This window comes from Acanthochromis polyacanthus, chromosome 24 (assembly GCF_021347895.1).
Source record: "Acanthochromis polyacanthus isolate Apoly-LR-REF ecotype Palm Island chromosome 24, KAUST_Apoly_ChrSc, whole genome shotgun sequence".
Taxonomy (NCBI): domain Eukaryota; kingdom Metazoa; phylum Chordata; class Actinopteri; family Pomacentridae; genus Acanthochromis; species Acanthochromis polyacanthus.
The window spans coordinates 3,229,049-3,242,676 of NC_067136.1; the positions used below are offsets into that span (position 1 = coordinate 3,229,049).

At 39.7% G+C, this 13,628-nt stretch overlaps 1 protein-coding gene across 1 annotated transcript in view; it reads right to left on the bottom strand.

Moving 5' to 3' along the window:
• Positions 1 to 13,628, bottom strand: part of npy2rl (neuropeptide Y receptor Y2, like) — a 55,513-nt gene that overhangs the window by 20,525 nt on the left and 21,360 nt on the right. The window contains exons 2-3 of the mRNA XM_051944480.1: positions 5,060 to 5,287; positions 4,398 to 4,530 (exon numbers count right to left, since the gene is read on the bottom strand). Coding sequence (XP_051800440.1) covers positions 4,398 to 4,530; positions 5,060 to 5,224 — 298 coding nt within the window. The 5' untranslated portion in view covers positions 5,225 to 5,287. The remainder of the gene's footprint in view (positions 1 to 4,397; positions 4,531 to 5,059; positions 5,288 to 13,628) is intronic.

Below are 13,628 nucleotides of genomic sequence, written 5' to 3' on the forward strand. Positions count from 1 at the left end.
TGTGTCATTTTTTTATATCTTTCGTGTCATTTTTTCACCTTTTATATTTTTGGCATGGATTTGTGACTTCAGCAACTTTTCTGCATGTTTTTGTGTCTTTATGCATTATTTCAATGGCGTATTTGTGTCATTTTTAGACTTTTTCCTGACATTTGTTTTGATTTTTTCGATTTTTGACCTTTCTGCCATTTATGTGTCTTTTTATTTCATTGTGTGTAACTGTTGGGCCTTTTTCTGTGGTTTTTGTGTTATTTTTGCATCTTTTGTGTGAGGGGAAAGTGAAACAACAGCAAGAAACACCCAGAAACAGTGAATCTGCATCCCTGTTTGTTTCACTGCTTAACTGATTGAAATGTGTTTTCTACCATGTATGGTGCCACAGTCGTGTTTTTGCTGAAATAAAACTGGAGAACCCTGGTAGTTTGATTGTTTTCCATCCATCTTTGCCTCCTAGAAACCAGATTCTGTTGCTCCGAACACCTACAGCGTGTGTGAACGTCTGAATCATCGCGTGGCATCGCTCCACAGACGGACCAATCTTTTCACACTTTCATTCAGCAGCAATAAATAAAGCCGAGGTGAGATCGCCCGCCGTGTGTCGCAGCAGATGACTGCTAAACGTCGACTTCTGTCGCCCTTATTAGCCAGATCCTGCTCAATGTTTGGGGTCGACACGTTCTGCAGCTCATTAAAACATGGGAAAGCACACAGTTTGGTCTTTCATAATGACTGCTTTTGTGTTTTCTGCAAATGTCACCAATAATCGTTAAAAGCATAAAACCACAACAGCAGCACTGGAAAGCCCTGCTGTTAACTCTGGAGCCAAACTGAATTCACCGTCAGCCTCAGATTTCTCACAAATGTGTCCACTGGGGATAAAAAATAAGTTCCACAAAACAGTTTTTCTCAGCTGGCAAGCCATTTTCAGGCTTCAGTATCTCCAGAAATTAAACCTTCACAGACATGAAATTTGGAGAGGACTCAGACAGAATAGTGTTTGACAAATTCACATTATTGAATGGCTCCTACAGAGGACCCGCTTTTATTTACTGATCGTTGAAAATGGAAAACAAGTGCAAAATCCTATTTCGGTCATGATATTATGGCCCCAGAAACTTCCTCCTTGAGTGTATACATGGATAGATCCAGATTTATTACTAAAATTACAGCCTTTGATCAACATTTCACCAACTTATGAGGCTCTAACATCAGTGCAATGTCTGAAATGACAACAAAATGCCCAAAGTGACTTACAATTAATCAGAAATGACATGAAAGACGTCCAGGATGACTTAAAATCTGTCCAAAAGGACTCGAAACATGTCAAGAAACACTAATAATGGTCCAAAATGGCAATAATGAATACATATTCAGCCCTTGAAATGGAAAACATCCATGGCCGGATCCATGTTTCTACTACTGGTTGACATTTCACAAAAAATAACCTGAAACTTGCCCATAAGGACTCAAAATGTGTCCAAAACAAGCTAAAGATGGCCTAAAATGACTTGAAACTCATCCCCAAAGACTTAGAATTTGTAAAAAATACATAAAAGAACTCTACAATGACCAGGAATAGTCCAACATGACCTACAATTTGTCCCAGAAGACTTAAGGTTTGTACAAAATAAGACAAAGATGGTCTAAAAAGACTCAAAAAAATACAGAATTTTTCAATAATGGTGGTATTGTGTCTCCATAAAGTTCCTGTAAGCCGATGGACAGATCCATATTTCTTTCTAAATATCCAATGTTTGGTCGTCATTTCACCAACTTTAAAAGCTCCAACATCAGTAGAATTGGACATTTGATGAGATTTTAGAATTTCACATGTTCAAATGACCTGGGAGCTTTTCTATTCTCACCTTCAAAAAATACCTTTGAAGTCATTTTCAGGCTTCAATATCTCCAGAAGTTAAACTCCTACGGCCATAAAATTTGGTAAGGACTCAGACAGAATAGTGTTTAGCAAGTTGCAAAGGTTAAATGACTCTAGCAGAGGACATATTTTTAATTACTGACCCTTGAAAATGGAAAAAAGTGCAACATCTTCATTGGATCATATTCTTGTAAGTGTATATACATGGATGAATCCACATTTCTACTAAAATACAGTCTTTCGTTGGCATTTCACCAACTGTTGAGGCTCTAACATCAGTAGAATCTGATGTGTGGAAAGTCTGACCAAACATAGTTCAAGTTTGTTGCTATTCTGATTTAAAAAGCTGTCCAAAATGACCTAAAACATGTCCATGATCACTTCAAACCTGATTTAAAAAATACAAAAAATCTCAAAATTGGCTAAAACGACAGTAATCAATACTTCTTGGCCTCTAAAAATGGAAAAATGTGCAAAAGTTTCAAATGAGAGCTGTATTTTTGCCCCATAACCAATTTCCCAATCTTCAACTATTTTGCTATATTAACTGAAAAGCTGTTTGAAATTACTTGGAACTTGATCAGAATCACTAAAAAATGGTCCATCGTCACTCAACATGGTCCAAAATGACAATAATAAATACATATTAGCCCCTTAAAATGGAAATGTATATAGATGGATCCATATTTCTGCCAAAATGCAGGCTTTGGTCGAGTTTTTCGATCTTTTGACTAAATGTTGACTCGTTGACAGGAAATACACTCTGGTATTGATGGGCGTCTACATGTTGTCAAAGACTTGTGACCCTTAAAACCACAAAGGATGAAAACATGTAACTACTACATCCCCATTTTGCAGCTTCTCTACACATTTAGGTAAACTGATGGCATTGTGGAAGCTTATCCATGATTTATAGTTGGAACCTCCAACACAATGCATTTATAAACATGTTCAAATGAGCGATAACCATGTTTCAGATTAATTTAAATGTTATTTCCACTGTGTACAGGCCTCTAACCAGCAGTTAATGAGGAGTCTTTACTTATTAAATCTTTATATATTGTGATTAAAATGGAAAAAACACTCAAAATCAATCAATGTAAACATGGGTGTAGTGCACAGAACAGCCTTAATGAGCTGGAAAAGTGTTAATTCATAATAAAACATGGCTGCCATGGGATTTTTCATGAAATTCAACCAATTGTTGTTTTAATGAATCCGAGTCGCTTGTGATGTTTTGAGAGTTTTCCCCGTCCTCAGATTAAAAACGCTGGTTAACAAATAAAAATGGAAACGTCTGAGGATTCTTCTGTTTCTATTAATGTGCTCATAATGACTGACTTCTAAATGCAAAATCACATTAACACCAAGATGGCACAATGCAACAACCCTTTACCTTTTCTAATTTGCCCATTTTTCGAAAGGGATTCTGGTGGTATGTCTCTGTGAAGTTCCAGTAAGTGTATCTATATGGACGGATCCATATTTCTACTAAAGTACAGTCCTTTTGAGGCTCTAACATCACGAGAATTTGAAAAACAATATCCAAAATGGCAAGAAAATCCCCAAATTGACTTCAGATTAGTCAGAAATGACATGAAAAACATCCAGGATAACTTAAAATCTGTCCAAAACGACTTGAAACTGGTCAATAATCGCTAAAAAATGGCCCAGCATTACTCAAAAAGGTCTAAAATGACAATAATGAATGCATTTTAGTCTGTTAAAATGCAAAAAAAGCAATGCATAAAGTTCAATCTAGGCTGGTACTGTGCCCCCATAAGGTTTCTTTAAGTGTATGTATATGGACAGATCCATATTTCTACTAAAATACAATCTTTGGTTGACATTTAAAAAAAAAAACTTGACAATTGTCCAAAATGGCTCAAAATTTGCCTAAAACAAGATAAAGATGGTCTAAAATGACTTGAAACTCATCCCCAAAGACTTCAAATTTGTGCAAAATACAAAAAAAACCTCTAAAATGACCAAAAATAGTCCAAAATTATCTACAGCTTGTCCTAGAAGACTTGAGGTTTGTACAAAATAAGATCACGATGGTCTAAAAAGACTCAAAAAATACATAATTTTCAACAATGGTGGTATTGTGTCTCTATAAAATTCCGTATATCTATGGATGGATCCATATTTCTGCTAGAATACAGTCTCTGGTCAATATTTCACCAACTTTTGAGGCTCTAATGTCAGTAGGATGTGAAAAACAATATCTGAAATGACAACAAAATGTCCAAAGTGACTAGAAATTGGTCAGAAATTACATGTTTGTAATTGCCCAAACAACCCTTCACTTTTTAAAATGTTCTCATTTTTCTGAAGGTTTACTAGCTCCATAAAGTTCCTGTAAGTGTACATATCTGAATGGATCCACGTTTCTACTAAAATACAGTCTTTGGTTGACATTTCACCAACCTTTGAGGCTCTAACATCACATAAATGCACACACAGAACAGAACACAATGAGGCCAACACACAAACACCTCCACCAGTGTCAACGTACCGACGGCCAGGTTGGCGATGAAGAAGTTGGTGACGGTGCGAAGCGTCTTGAAGCGGTAGATGACGTAGATGACCAGAGAATTACCCAGAACCCCTAGCACGATGATGGTGCTGTAGGCCAGGATCAGCACCACCTAAAACAAACAAACAAACAACAGTAAACAAAGGGGAGTCGACTCTCCACTGGTATGACAACGGTTTGAAGCATTAGCAAGCTAGCTAGCAACTAAGAATTATCTATGAAATGTCTGCATTGTTAGTGATTCTTCAAAGTTTAAATTGGAATTTGTAAGAAGCGAGAACCCAGAACCAGCACAAAAGGGGATTATTTCTTCAGTTGAAGGCAATTCTGGCCACATTATGTGATAATAGTTGCACTTTAATAAACCCAATGAGCATTTATTGCTGTCGTTTTAGGCAGTTTATGTTAGTTTACTGTGTTAATTAGCATAAAACAAAATGCAGATATGGATGTGTTCCAGTTTCAAGGAAGCAATGGAGTAAATGTAGAACCAATCAGACTGGTCTGAGTCAGAATAATGGAAGGAAAGAGCAGCAAACATGGGTCTTGTGTTAAAATGGTTATATAACAGAATCCATCCATTTCAGTTTCCATTAATCGACCCTGAAAGGCTCTAAAACTAATGGAAACGAGGCTTGTACCTGAACACTCAGCAGCCTAATGGGGTCTTCTGGAAAATTCACTCCCTCGAAGACCGGCGTGGGCAGATCTGGGGTGATGGGGCCGGCATTCGGGTCATAGCGGTCGTCAGGCGGCGGGAGGTGAAGCACTTCCTGTGTGGCGTTGATTGCGCTGAAGGCCTCCATGTTCGATCAAACGTGTCCAGCCGGCAGCACCATTTTACAAACTCACGTTCACAATCACACAGCCTGTAAGACAGCAAAGACACGGAACCACGCGTCAATATTGGAGATAAAATGAATTCAAAGACATGTTTACACATCCAAAATATTAAATAACTTAGTTTTAGATCCACCTGAATCCAACATTCACTCCGTCTTTCAGCTCTGTTTTGGTCTCCATCGGCTTAGACTATTACCTCTAAATACAAACTTTTTAATCTTTTTTAGCAGCTAGTCAATAACAGCATCTCAACCAGGGGTATTTATACCTGAGGGTGCTAAATAGTTTGGCTGGCTAAAAGTAATAAACAGTTAACTAAAATTCATAATTACCTAAAGAAAAAAATGCAGAAATTGGTAGTTAAAAGTGATAGCCAGAGTGATAGTTAACTAAAGGAATTTTGATGAATGCTTAGCTAAATAAAATGCTTTAAATGATTTAGTTACTTGTGATAAAATGTTTATTGCAAGTCAAAGGTAGCTACAAATAATAGAGGAATTGCTGGCAAAGGGTAATAGTCAGCTAAAAGTAGTGTTTCAAATGGTTTAGTTAATAATAAAAAGTTTGCTACAAAAATAGCTGAAAGTAATGGTTAGCTGAAGGTGATAAATGGTCTGTCAAATGTAATGTTTAAAATAGTCTAGCTCATAATAAATGATTTAGTTAATAGTAATAAAATGTTTGCTAAAAGTCAGAGGTAGCTACAAATAACAGAGGAATCGTTGGCTACATGTTGTAGTGAGCCTCCCTTTCCTGAGGCGTCAGACGGTCTGCCAGAATTTTCTTTCGGCCCACTGAAAGCCCTTCTCCATAGCCTCTCTGAACTCCTCCCACACCCAAAGTTTTGTTTCTGTGACTTCCACCCTTCTGGCCGTCTGATACCCGTCAGCTGCTTCAGGAGATCCCTGAGCAAGCCAAGCCCAAAAAGCCTCCTCCTTCAACCTGAGGACTTCCCTCACCGCTGGTGTCCACCAGCGGGTTTTGGGTTGCCACGGCAACAGCCACCAGTGACCTTCAGGCTACGGCTCCTAACAGCTGCTTCTGCAATGGAGGCAGGATGCAGGAGAAATTCTTCCAGAGGTGGGAGTCGAAAACCCCACAGACAGGATCCTCCACCAGACGTTCCCAGTTCACCCGCACTACACGTTTGGGTTTAGCAGGTCTGTCCAGCAGCCTTAACCGCCATCGGATCCAACTCACCACCAGGTGGTGATCAGCTAACAGCTCTGCACCTCTGTTCACCCGAGTGTCCAAAACATACGACCACAGGTCTGATGATACGACTATGAAGTCAATCATTGACCTTTGCTCTAAGGTGCTCTGGTACCAAGTACACTTATGAGCAACCTTACGGTGTTTGTTAATGACAATCTATGACTAGCACAGAAGTCCAGTAACATAACACCACTCGGGTTCAGATCGGGCAGGCCGTTCCTCTCAGTCACCTCCTTCCAGGTTTCTCCATTGTTGCCACATGAGTATTGAAGTCCAGAGTCCCCAGGTGTACCCCTTCCAGGAACCACCCAGAGACTCCAAGAAGGTCGAGTTCTCTGAACTGCTGTTTGGTGCATAAGCACAGACAATCAGAGTTCCCTATAGAGAGGCGACCCGCTTGTTCTCTGGGGCTCGTGAGTATCCCCACACACGCCCAGTGCCTCCTACTCTGGGCAACTCTCGAAAAGAAAAGTCCAACCCCTCTCCAGGATTCTGGTTCCAGAACCCTTGCTGTGCGTGGAGGTGAGCCCAACTATATCGAGCTCCACCTCTGAACCAGCTCAGGTTCCTTCTCCACTCGTGAGGTGATGTCCCCAGAGCTACTCTACACCACCAGGGGCGGTGTGTCTAAACACCCGCTCCTGGCTACTAAGCATAGCACCTGACCCAGATTTCCCCCCGGTGAGTGGTGGGTGTTACTTTATCGGCTGTACCCGACCGAGCCCCACGTCATCTGGGTTTTCCGAGTTGCTCCTTGTCTGGTCCCTCCCCCAGGACCAATTTGCCTCAGAAAACCCTACCAGGACAACGTAGCTCCCAGGATCCCGGGACACTCAACCCTCCACCACAATTAGGTGACGATTCATCAAGAGGCATGTATAAAATCATTTTCAAGCGTTTCCCTCATAAATTTGCTGTTCATTTTAAATCTTTCGTAAACTTCACTAAACCTGTAAATAAAAATGGGATCACAGGATGCGAGGCTCTTTGTGGCTATTTTTCGCACTAAACTGAGTCAAAAGTCACCTCCTGATTACCATTAACCCTTAACCTGCAAAACAACGCGGCCAATTAGAAAGTAGAACACTGGATGTCACATTTACCTTCAGGTAATAAGTAATATTCTCAAAAAGATCTCTGGCTGTGGATTCATTACATAAAGTGTTTTTAAAATCGTGAATGAACTCGTGTAAAAATCAAATAAAATACAGCTAAATAATGCCAAATAATGCAGTAGAATAGTAAAGCAGCTGTAGTGGAGTGGAAGCTGCAGCTTTAGCCGTTGCTGCTGCCAATGTTCATAAAGACGCTAAAAATAAACAATCAGTGTCAGGCTGCTGCTGATTCAGGGACGTGGCGAAGTAAAGGTCTGAGATCCGGCAAAGTTCCAGCAAATTATTCCTGGACTTTGTGAGTAAAGAAGCTGCAAAGTTAGACCTCAAAATGTCCCATTTCTGTCCATTTATTGGAGCTAAAATATCCGGAGACTACAGCTGCTTAAACATTATTATTTCTTAGTTATTTTCCTCCTATATTTTCTGACATTTCAGAGGCCAAACCGTTGTTTGCAGCTCTGATTATTTTGGTTTATTTACACAAAAAGAGGCAGTCTGATCAAAACAGATTCGGTACAAATACGAGAGATTCTCGTTGTTTTGTGTATTTCTGTGCTTGTTTTGTGCCGTTGTGGTCATTTTGTGTGTCTTTGTGGTTGTTTTGTGTGTCTCTGATTGTTTTGTGTCTTTTTGTGATAATTTTGTATCTCTTTGTGGTTGTTTTGCGTGTCTAAAGTCATTTTGTATGTATTTTGAGTTGCTCTGTGTCTTTTTGTGGTTGTTTTGTGTCTTTTTGTATCTCTTTGTGGCTGTTTTGCTTCTCTTTAAAGTCATTTTGTATATATTTTGAGTTGCTTTGTGTTTCTTTGTGGTTGTTTTGTGTTTCTTTGTGGTTGTTTTGTGTCTCTGTGGTCATTTTGTGTTTCTTTGTGGTCATTTTGTGTCTCTTTGTGGTCATTTTGTGTCTCTTTGCAGTCATTTTTTTGTATATTTTGAGTTGCTTTGTGTCTCTCTGTGGTTGTTTTGTGTCTCTTTGCAGTCATTTTTTTGTATATTTTGAGTTGCTTTGTGTCTACTTGTGGTTGTTTTGTGTCTATTTGTGGTTGTTTTGTGTCTATTTGTGGTCGTTTTGTGTCTCTGTGGTTTTGTGTCTATTTGTGGTTGTTTTGTGTCTCTTTGTGGTCGTTTTGTGTCTTTGCGGTCGTTTTGCATCTCTCTGCAGTCATTTTGTGTATCTTTTGAGTTGTTTTGTGTGGCTTTGTGGTTGTTTTGTGTTTCTTTGTGGTTGTTTTGTGTTTCTTTGTGGTTGTTTTGTGTCTCTTTGTGGTCATTTTGTGTTTCTTTGTGGTCATTTTGTGTCTCTTGTGGTCATTTTGTGTCTCTTGTGGTCATTTTGTGTCTCTTTGCAGTCATTTTTTTGTATATTTTGAGTTGCTTTGTGTCTCTCTGTGGTTGTTTTGTGTCTCTTTGCAGTCATTTTTTTTGTATATTTTGAGTTGCTTTGTGTCTATTTGTGGTTGTTTTGTGTCTATTTGTGGTTGTTTTGTGTCTATTTGTGGTCGTTTTGTGTCTCTGTGGTTTTGTGTCTATTTGTGGTTGTTTAGTGTCTCTTTGTGGTCGTTTTGTGTCTTTGTGGTTGTTTTGCATCTCTCTGCAGTCATTTTGTGTATCTTTTGAGTTGTTTTGTGTGGCTTTGTGCTCCTTCTTGCCACTGGCTTATCATCTTTAATAGAGTTGAGCAGACGTTGTGTTGTTGCGTTGTCATGTTGTGTAGTTCACAGGTGGGAGGAAACATCACCAGCTGTGTCACATCCAAGCTGTGACCTTCTGTCTTTCACAGCTGTGTGATGTGGGCCGAGTCAAGCGCCTCAGGGAGACACACAAACAACACAAACACAGACAGACAAACACAGACACACAACAACATGCGTCACAGTCCAGTGCGCTGATTCGCTGAGTGTGCTGCCTCGGGGCGTTCAGCTCAGCGCTGATCCTGGCCGACAGCGTCGGCACAACACAGCCAGGCAGACTCACAAAGGTCTGAGAGAGTTCACACCTCAGTCCTCCCACAACACAAAAGTAACACAACTGTGAAGAGACGGATTACTGGAGAAGTTTCACTGTTGTTCTTGGATGAAGTTACATCAACTCAGACCGACGACAACGCAAAATTATAACAAACAGCTATTTGCCATTTGCTGTTGTTTGTGTGTCTTTTCATGGTTTTGTTGTTTTGTGTCATTTTGTAGTTGTATTTTTTCGTAGTCATTTTGTGCGTCGTATTCATTTTCTGCCTTTTTGTGGTAATTTTCTGTCAGTTTTTGGTTGTTTTGTGTCCCTTTTTTAATGTTTAGTTTCTTAATTGTTTTGTGTCCTGTTTCGTTTTCTGACTCTTTAGATGTTTTGTGTTGTTTTGTATCCTGTTTCGTGCGTTAGTTTGTGTCTTTTTGTTGTAGTTTGTCTCATTTTACTGGTTTTGTGTATGCTTTTTAAACTGTCTCTTTGTAGTCGTTTTGCGTCATTTTGTGCGTCGTCGTGGTTGTTTTGTGTCTTGTTAGTGGTGTTGTGTCTGTTCGTTTTAGGACTTTCTGTTGTCATTTTCCGTCTCTTTTTAGTTGTTTTGCGCCTTTTTAAAATCACTTTCAGTCTCTTATTATTTGCTTTGTGTCTTGTGTTGATTTTGCATCTCCTTGTGGTTGTTTTGTGTCTGTCGGTGGTCGTCTTGTGCCACTTTGTAATCGTTTTGTCTTTAAGACATTTTTAGTGTCATTTATGCCTCGTGTGATTTTTTAGTCGTTCTTTGTCTTTTGTTGGCCGTTTACAGTCTCTTCCTTGCAGTAAAGTGTTGATTTTGCATTTCTTCTATGCTTTTGTGTCTCTTTGTAGTCCGTCTGCAGTTATATTACACGTGTTTGTGTGTTATTTTGTGTTTTTTTTCTGGAACATGTGCATTAACTGACATGAAAATGGTAAAATACAATCAAAACTAAAATCTTTCAGCTCCTAAATTCAGACGGAATGCAGCAGCCTTCAGCAGCCCACTGGACTAAATCAGTTCAGTCAGTTTTATACTATATTCAGTTATTTATGTTCAGATTCAGTCATTTCTGCTCGACATGGAGGTCAGACTCGGAGTGTGATTTCAAAAAGAGCCGACGCTGAAGGATTTAGCATCAAAGACGTGAAGCTCTAATGAGACAAGTGTTGCAGCGTCAGACCTCCGCCGTTAAAACAGCTGCTGCCCTAAAAATAACCACAAACTCTCCAATTAGAGCCTCAAAGCAACACACACTCCTGAAATAGTCCCGACTGTGTTCGACACATGACAGAGCTCTGATGTCGAGCTGTGTAGTCGGCTGTTTGTGCTCCTTTTGTATCTCTGAGCATTTTTTGTGTGATTTTGGGGTCATTTTGTGGGTGTTTGTGCTGCTTTTGTGTGCCTTATTGGTCCTTTATGGTCGTTTTGTGTAATTTTGTGAGTTTTTGTTATCAATTTCTGTAGGTTTTTGGTCATTTTGTGTCTTTATGATGGTTCTCTGTCATTTTGTGTGTTTTGTGGTCATTTTGTGTCTCTTTGTCTTGTCTTATTGTGACTGTTCAATGTGTTTTTGTGATCGTTTTGTGTGTTTATGTGGTTATTTTGAATGTTTTCGTTGTCGTTTTCTGTGACTCTTTTGGTTGCTTTGTGTCTCTTTGGTTGTTTAATGTCATTTTGTGTGATTTTGTGATCGAGGTGAGGTCGATTTATGTCTCTTTGTGGTAATTTGTGTCTCCTTTTGGTCCTTTTTTGTTATTTTGGAGTCATTTTGTGGCTTTCTCTGGTTGTTCTGTGTGTGGTTGTTTTCTGTGGGGTTTTTTTTGGGTCATTTTGTGTCTTTATGATTGTTCTGTCATTTTGTGTGTTTTGTGGTCATTTTGTGTCTCTGTTGTAAATCTGCATCTCTTTTCTGTCCTTTTCTGTTATTTTGGGGTAATTTTGTGCGTTTCTGTGTTTTTGTGGTTGTTTTGTATGTTTTTGTTGTCGTTTTCTGTCAGCCTTTTGGTCATTTTGTGCCTCTTTCTAAAGCTCCACTTCTATAGAGCATAATGCTGCCACCACCATGCTTGATTGTGTTGACATTCCAGTTATTTCTAGAACATTGTTTGCTTTAAATGATGGAGTCATTGAAACACAAAAAAACAATCCTCCATATTGGCACTTCAGTTGAGCCCAAAGAAAAGATCTTCAGGAGAGAACAAAAGCATGTTTGGAGGAGAGAAGGTGAGGCCTTTAACCTCAAGAACACCAGACCTACGATCAAGCATGGAGGTGGCAGTATCATGCTCTGGAGCCTCCTAGAAGTGCTTCTGGACTGGTTTCAGATTGTATTCTGACTGGTTCTGAACATTTCTTGGACTGGTTTACGTTTTCTGCAGTTTGATTCATTTATCTTTACAACTTACAGTGTGCAGAAGGAAAAATGTGTCTTCTAAATGCTCTTTATATCAACAAATCCTCGGCTGTGTAGCGGCTGTTCTGTTTCTCCATCAAACACTTTAATGCCGACATTTGAAGCAGGTGGCTTTAATACAGGCCAACGTGTTCTCGCTCCCCGGCTTCTTCTTACTTTATTTCCTTTGTTTTCATGGCTGCGGCAGCGGAAATAGAACAAATCCTATTTTCTCCCTCTAATCTTCTCCCTGCACTTTGTTTATGAACACATTTTACATACGTTCCGTTATCTCTGAAAAAACTAATCCATAAAAAACAGCCTTTTTAAAGAACTGACGGATTTGCAAATTCTCACAAAGAGAATGCCTGAACTCTGCACAGAGTCCAACATTTTGATTTAATTTGAGCTCATTGGCATTCGGTGGACGCCTCCAATCTCGCCGGATCACTCTGTTCTTTATTCATTTGTACAAGGGTCGAATCAAAGGGAAACATCAAGGGGGCACTCCAGAGCAAACAAAGTGTGGTAAACTCTTTAACTTCAATCATGCCGGGGCTCCTCAGGGGCAAACCAAAGTGACCCAAAGCGAAGCCGAGGTTAATAAAGCTCATCTCCGGAGCTTCAATGTTTCCCAGAACAGAGCGGATGTGAAGGGATCCTTTTTGTACTCCGGAACATCCCGCAGTTTCTGATTAATGAGGACTTTCCTCAGTAGATTTCAAAGTCAGCGTTGATGTTTTTACAGCCTGTAGGTGAAAAATTAAGACCTAAAAGTAGCCGAAGTCTCTATTAGCAGCTCCTGTTTGCGGTGTATCCACAAATGTACAGACCACTGGAACGGAATGAAGAAAAGAAAAACAAAAAGTAGATCTACAGACATTAAATTGTGATGATGCAAGATGTAGTAACAAGACAGAATTTTACATAAATGTGAAATCATTCCAAACTATCACCTCCCAATAACTGCAAAGGTGAGCACTGAGAATTTTTCCTTTCATGAATTAGTCTTAGACTGGTCTCCACAAAGACCTGACTGAAGCCCATCAAGAACCTGAAGAAACAAATTTAGTGTAACGGCACCAGAAGTTGTGCCATTCCACTAAATTTGTTGCTTTTCTGCCTCACACTAGACTCGTTTAAATGGATCGTATAATGATACCGCCACCTCCATGCTTGACTCGTTTAAATGGATCGTATAATGATACTGCCACCTCTGCTCACCTGACTCGTTTAAATGGATCGTATAATGATACCGCCACCTCCATGCTTGACTCGTTTAAATGGATCGTATAATGATACTGCCACCTCCATGCTTGACTCGTTTAAATGGATCGCATAATGATACCGCCACCTCCATGCTTGACTCGTTTAAATGGATCGTATAATGATACCGCCACCTCCATGCTTGACTCGTTTAAATGGATCGTATAATGATACCGCCACCTCCATGCTTGACTCGTTTAAATGGATCGCATAATGATACCGCCACCTCCATGCTTGACTCGTTTAAATGGATCGTATAATGATACCGCCACCTCCATGCTTGACTCGTTTAAATGGATCGTATAATGATACCGCCACCTCCATGCTTGACTCATTTAAATGGATCGTATAATGATACCGCCACCTCCATGCTTGAAGGCAGGTACAGTGTCCAGAGGAGA